The sequence below is a fragment of the Rosa rugosa genome, chromosome 2 (genome assembly GCF_958449725.1).
Source record: "Rosa rugosa chromosome 2, drRosRugo1.1, whole genome shotgun sequence".
Taxonomy (NCBI): domain Eukaryota; kingdom Viridiplantae; phylum Streptophyta; class Magnoliopsida; order Rosales; family Rosaceae; genus Rosa; species Rosa rugosa.
In genome coordinates, this window is record NC_084821.1 from 2676748 (window position 1) to 2683514 (window position 6767).

General features: G+C 38.5%; 1 protein-coding gene across 3 annotated transcripts; it reads left to right on the plus strand.

The window, feature by feature from the left end:
* The first annotated feature begins 209 nt into the window (after nucleotides 1-209).
* LOC133731604 (disease resistance protein RPS2-like) lies at nucleotides 210-6286 on the plus strand. 3 transcript variants are annotated; one of them, XM_062158976.1, is made up of 6 exons: nucleotides 210-457; nucleotides 758-1449; nucleotides 1538-4410; nucleotides 4542-4775; nucleotides 5528-5764; nucleotides 5932-6286. In XM_062158976.1, exons 1-4 carry the CDS (start codon nucleotides 437-439, stop codon nucleotides 4583-4585), a joined length of 3630 nt encoding a protein of 1209 aa, XP_062014960.1. In that variant the 5' UTR covers nucleotides 210-436; the 3' UTR covers nucleotides 4586-4775; nucleotides 5528-5764; nucleotides 5932-6286. The 3 variants fall into 3 exon arrangements, with proteins under 3 accessions (XP_062014960.1, XP_062014961.1, XP_062014962.1); XM_062158977.1 differs by having other exon boundaries at nucleotides 5533-5764; XM_062158978.1 differs by having other exon boundaries at nucleotides 5575-5764.
* The last annotated feature ends 481 nt before the right edge of the window (nucleotides 6287-6767 follow it).

The window sequence follows — 6767 nt, forward strand, 5'->3', positions numbered from 1 at the left end:
TTTGAAACTGAAAATTTTAATTTTAATTTTAAAATTTTAATTTTAACCTATAACCGATTTGAACTGACCGAGTGACAATTCTACTTGTAACCCGTGGCTGAAGACTTGAAGTCAAGAGCGCAGTTGCGGCTTTCGGGGGCAAAATTGGAACCAGAAAAATAATATAAAATATGGAATTTGAGCTCACTCGAATGAAACAAGGGAATCTTTGATCGAAGAAAGAGGAAAAAGCCCAGAACTTTACAAAAAGCTCATTTATGAAAGTCAAGTCTCGTTTCCGTACTTGATTAGTGGTAATCTGGCATCAAAGATCTCTGGGTTAGATCCCATCCCATTCGATTGATCTTTTGTTCAAAAGGCTCACAGAGATCTGCCCAACGCTACTCCAAGGCACAAACCTTCTCACACAGTCTGAACAGCTGAAGGCCTGAAGCTAATGGAGCTCTATCCCGTCGAGGTGAGAAGCATAGTTTTATTTTGTAATCGTCCTTTGTATATATCTATATATTTTACATCTAGGCACTGCATCATCCTAAGAATGTAAACCAAACTGTTTAGCTGCTCTTCAGAAACAAAACAGATAGAAGAAGTCTTCGAAGTAAAAGAGGTGAAAATTAGTAACATTAATTGAATGATCAAACCATAACCAAACGGTTATAAGCTAGATCACTATGCTCGCCATTTTCTATACCATTTCATAATACATTGGAATCCTCCGATTGTTGGTTCTTATTCTATTTTTTCTTCTCTATAAAAGATGGCGTTGGCGGTAGCTGTGGGATTTGCGACAATGACACATTGGTTGGCTTCCATGGTTGAAAACCGTGAGTCAGTGTCTAATGATAATCGAGAATTGGCCGACGTGGATCCCCCTGCATCTCTTCTTTCATCAGCTGAATCATCGTCAGCTTCCATGGTTGAAAACCCTGAGCCAATGCCGGAGGAAAATCAAGAATTGTTCCCCTCTCCATCTCTTGTATCATCATCAGCTCCTTGGCAGAAGTATGATGTTTTTCTGAGTTTCAGGGGTGCAGACACTCGTACGGGTTTTGTATCCCACTTATACCATGAATTGCAGGCTGTGAGAGGGATTCAAACGTTCATGGATGACAAAAAGCTTGAACTAGGGGCTCCTATTTCTCGAAGTCTGCTAGAGGCAATTGAAGAATCAAATTTTGCAATTGTTGTTTTGTCGAAAGACTATGCTCAATCTGCATGGTGTTTGGAGGAACTTACAAAGATTTGTCAATGCATGAAAAACAATAACAGAATCCTACCCCTGTTTTATCATGTCGAACCTACGGATGTGCGGCATCAAAAGGGGACTTTTAGAGATGCTTTCACAAATCATGTGAAAAATGGGTGGCACAGTTCAGAGAAGATGCAGCAGTGGAGAAAAGCTTTAAAAACAGTTGCCAGTTTCTCTGGGAGTAATGCAAAGGATCATCAGTAAGCATCATGAGACTCTCTCAATTAGCAAGAGTTATACTTGTTGCCTATATTAATAATTTATTATTTTCACCCTTCTTCCTTGTAGGAATGAAAGAGATCTTGTCGAAGCCATTGTGGAATCTGTGTGCAGTAAAGTACGACCTATTGAAATTGAGTTTATTATTTCCTCCAGAGATTTTGTACCATTTAAAGCAACCAGAGAAGCCATGGACAATGTAATGAAGGCGCTAAAAGATGAAAAGGTCACTGCCGTTGGGGTGTACGGCATGGGAGGCATTGGAAAAACAACCATGGTGGAACATGTTGGTGTAGAAGCCCAAAAAAAGGGGATTTTCCGTCAGGTGATTATGGCTGGCATATCCCAAAAGCCTAACTTGTGGAATATTCAAGACACATTAGCAGACATGTTGGGTGTGAAGCTGGTGGATGCGACCATAACTGGAAGAGCCAAAACACTGAGGAAGAAGATAAGGAGTGGAAATAGGATCCTTATAATTTTGGACAACATTTGGAATGAAATACAGTTGACAGACATAGGAATTCTCAGATCCAACGAGCTTAAAAGATGCAATTCCAAGGTCCTACTCACAACAAGGAAAGGGGATGTTTGCTATCGTATGCAATGCCAAGCAAGCATTCGTCTCAATACCTTAACTGAACAAGATTCTTGGAAGTTGTTTGAGAAGGAAGCAAGAAATTCTTTTGAAACGTCGACTTTCCATAACAAAGCAAGGCAGGTAGCAGGAGAATGTGGTGGTCTTCCAGTTGCATTGAAAGCAGTTGCAAAGGCACTTGGGGATAAAAAGTTGGACGAATGGAACAAAGCTGCTGAGCGACTAAAGGTGTCTCAACTTCCCCACCCTGAAGACGAGAAAGTTGTGTTCGAATGCATTAAGTTAAGCTATGATTACTTGAAATCTGATGTTTCAAAATCATGCTTTTTGCTTTGCTGCCTATTCCCAGAGGATGATGATATCAAAATTGAAGACTTGCTGAAGTATGGGATTGGGAAAGGATTGTTTGAAGAGTCCAACATGCAAAATGCCAGAGACACAATACAGACCGTTGTCGAGTCTCTTAAAGATTCAGGCTTGCTTTTGGATGCTAAAAAAGAAGGGGGATATGTAAGGATGCATGATGTCGTCAGAGATGTTGCCATACAAATTTCCTTACAATTTTTTGTAAGAGCTGGTTGTGAATTGCAGTATTGGCCAAGGATTGATGCAGGTAAAGGCTACATTGCAATCTCACTAATGAAGAACAAAATATGCACGCTTCCTGCTGAACACTTGGTATTTCCAGAACTTCATATTCTCTTGTTACGAAGTAATGATATGGATAACATCCCAGTTTCTTCATTTGAACGTCTAGAGGCATTAAGGGTCTTAGATCTTAGCTACACTGGCATTTCTTTACTACCCACATCATTCAATCTCCTAACCAGCCTCCACACTTTGTATCTAGATTGTTGCTGCTTATCAAGGATAAGTAACATATCCCTACTTGGACAGTTGAAAAAGCTTGAGATTCTTAGTATGAGAGAACTTCCTCTTTTGAAATTGCCGAAAGAAATAGGACAGTTGACCAGACTAAGGATGCTGGACTTCACTAGTGTCTGTGTTGATATAGTTCCTTCTAAAGTGATAAGCAACCTCAATAAATTAGAGGAACTGTACATACAGTGTTATTTTGCGGACTGGGGGAGTAAAGTCAAGGGGAGTAAAGCAGAGGGGAGTGAAGTCAAGGGAAATACAGTTGAGGAGAGCGAAGCTGAGGGAGTAAGAGAGGAAACTAATGCTTCCTTTGATGAGTTAACTAGCTTGTTACATCTACACATTTTGAAGGTTTTCATATCTGATCCAAAATGCTTACCTACAGATGTTGAGGTTAAGTCTAATTGGAAAAGTTTTGACATATGTATCTGTAGAGACCGGTCAATTAGAGAATTGCTTTTGGATCCAAGATCTCCACTTAGAGAATTGCTTTTGAATTCAAGTTCTCCACTTGATTCAAAAGCCTTGACTCTTGACACAACCATGGATACCTTACCGCAATGGTTTACTGATGTGGTGAACAAGAAAACGGAGAAGCTACAGTACATAAACTGTCAGGGTTTAGTTAATGTTCTTAATGAATATTACCAAGGGACATTACATGCACTTAAGTATTTACATGTTATTGGTCCCAGTGATAAATTGGAACAGTTGATGACCCCAATAACATCGGTTCCAAATGAACCTGTGTTTGAGAATTTGGAAGAGTTGCATCTCGTTGAAGTGATTTGTCTGAAGGAGTTATGTGTTGGTGAATTACCAAATGAGTCTCTATGCAAGCTTAGGTTACTGAAGGTGAGAGGTTGTCATGAATTGATGAATGCACTTTTACAATCTAATTTGCTGAAGAGACTAAAAAATTTGGAAAAACTAAGTTGTGAAGAGATGGATAAATTGGAGTATGTGTTTTCATCTGAAGGGTCTGAGGTAGAACAAAATACTCTGACAGAGTTGATAGAGATGAGATTGGAGAATCTAGGGAGCCTAATAAAGATATGGAATGGTCCTGCTCCTAGTGAAATCTTTTGTCATCTTAAAACTTTGGTAGTTTTCGAGTGCAATAAGCTGAAAAATCTTTTCACATCCAACATAGCTCACCATCTTCATGACTTGGAAGATCTTTCAGTAGAGGCTTGCCTAGGGTTGGAGAGAGTTATTGAAGCAAGTGAGGAAACAGTGAACGACAAGATAGTTTTACCAAAATTGAAGAAGTTAGCTATGAAAAAGCTTCTTAAGCTTACAAGGTTCTATGGTAGTACTGGAAGTGCTACTAGTGATGAAGAATATGTTGAGTTTCCTTTATTGGAACACTCGCATGTGGAACGCTGCCATATTTTCAATTCTCCAGCTAAGGACATGTTGGTTTCAATGATGAATAAGCAGCCTGTTTTGATTCCTATGCAAGGTATGTCCCTATGACGTCATTAAAATCTTTTGTCTTTTGTTTTGTTATATTCTATCTTCAGTTTACTCTTCTGCTTCCACTTTCTTGTGGTGCAAATTTAAACATTTTGAACGTCTCTATTTCTGGTGCAGAGACAGGTCCGAGAGACACACCAACTTTAAGCAGAAGAAGATGAGAGGTTCCTAAAGAAAGAAGGCATGGCCATCAATGACAACATGTACTGTTGCCATCAACATGTTGCAGAACTACCAAATCTGGGAAAGCTAGTTTGTGAGAAAATGGGTGACATCGGAACACTTGTATGTGAAGAACTGCTCCAGCTTGTCATTTCCAACCTCTGCATCTGACTACTTCTAAAGGGAGAGGTATGTTGATGTTGTTTCATAAACTTACTTCATTTGTCTTTTCTCTTTATTTTTCTTCCTTTTTGATCTTTTTTTTCTTTTTCTTTTCATTGAAAGGTCTTAAAAAATATGGCCATGACGTAAATACATTTCCAAATTACTAGTCCAAAAGTCCAAAATGTTAGTTGTGAAAATATTTCAATAATGTCTTTGATTCAATTGTTTTGCCAATCTTTATGCAAATGAGTTCTCCACCCACCATTCTCCAGTAAATCTCCACCCACCATCAGTACATGCACCAAGAAACCTGAAATAAAATATCATATTTAAATTCTTGTTTTTTGTTGTTATCATTTATAATCTTTCTATTTAAAATTTGTAAATCAACTGATTCTTGATAATAGGCTTGTGAAACTAACAAAATTACACAGAAAATACTTCATCTCAATGAGTTTTTTTTTTTCGTTTCAGTACTCTACTAGTACAAATTACATATATACAAATGTATAGTTTGAAAGAAAAATTTGAAAACAGGGTCCTTGTACAGATGATATATTATTCAATTATATTCATTCTAGATTAATTTGCTCTGATGACTGATCTTGCATTTTAGTTTAGCTCTTTCTTTTAAATTTCTGCCCCTAGCTGATATTTTCAATATTAGATCGAGAAGTGTATTGTACGTTAATTAGTGAGATACACCAAATGCTGGCTTATTTATTCCTATTATTTCACATGGACTTTATTGACTTATGTCCTGGGATATGTTGAAGGCCAGAAAAGGCCAAATCATGCTTCTTCCTTTGTTGCCTCTGCCCAGAAGATGATCATCATGGTATTATCCAATTAGCAGACTTTGTGGTGAAGTATGGATTTGGAAAATGCCAGAGTCGGGGCAAATTCAGTGGTTAAATACCTTACAGCTTTTCATTCCACAGACTGAATTAGCCATAACAACGTTCAGTTCAATGGTGATGAACAAGCGGAAGAAGGTTTCGATTCTTTCCAAGGTATGTCTACGACGTCATCAACATCCTTTGTCTTTCTTTTGTTATTCTGTCTTTTCTTTTTTCTTTTTTTCGTCAAATTTGTTATTCTGTCTTGTATCTTTTCTCTTTTGCTTCCTCTTTCTTTAATGCACATTTTAACATTTCAAAAGTCTCCATATCTGGTGCAGATACAGGTCAGAGAGAGGCACCTACTTTAACCGGATCATCATTCCAGAACTTTGTTGACTCTTGTTAACCGGATCAACGAAATTGTCCATAGCCTATTAGTGAAGAAGAAACAGCACAAAGAGATGTTCAATGGTCCTGGAACATCCCTCATTTGGCAAGATGGATGTCATTGCTATTTTACATGACATTATATTTGGATGTACTCTTAAGTTTTTGGTTTGATTCTGTTGCTTCACATTTGCCTCCGATTTTCATTTTAGGAAACTGCATGTACGGACTTTTACATGTTCTTTTTCCCAGGACATAACATGTAAACATCTATGGACGTAACTGATTGAACTTGTAATTTTTCTCCTCTTTCTAGCTACCTCTTTCACTTACTGGCACAATAACCTCTATCTTTGTTCCTCAGTGTGCATATATGAGTAAAATTTGTGTAGCATGTCACAATGTTCTTTCTAGGTTCTGTTGAATTATATATAGGGGCTGTGACCAGTTACCCATTTTTAGCCCAAAAAATGTCCACTTACTCCACCAAGAGTTTTTTAACCCCATTTACCCAATCTTACATCTATTGACATTTTAGCCCCTGTTAATTAAATTAAAACCCATCCATCTCTTATCAGTCTCTCTCTCCTTCCCAAACTCTCTCTCTCTCCCCCCCGATCTCCACCTCCACTCTCTCTCTCTCTCTCTCTCTCTCTCTCTCTCTCTCCTCCCCATGATCTCCACCTCCGGTCTGTCTCTCTCTCTCTGATCGCCGCGCCGGAGATGCAGTCCAAATCTGAACACGACGATGAAGCTCCAGTCGGCGATCCAACGTTCTCGTCGGCGA

Bases quoted from the DNA above. Each gene is read 5' to 3' on its own strand.
- LOC133731604 (XM_062158976.1), top strand. From the start codon at position 437: ATGGAGCTCTATCCCGTCGAG. The intron at 458-757 runs GTGAGAAGCATA...TCTCTATAAAAG, and splicing joins TGGAGCTCTATCCCGTCGAG to ATGGCGTTGGCGGTAGCTGT. The intron at 1,450-1,537 runs GTAAGCATCATG...TCTTCCTTGTAG, and splicing joins AGTAATGCAAAGGATCATCA to GAATGAAAGAGATCTTGTCG.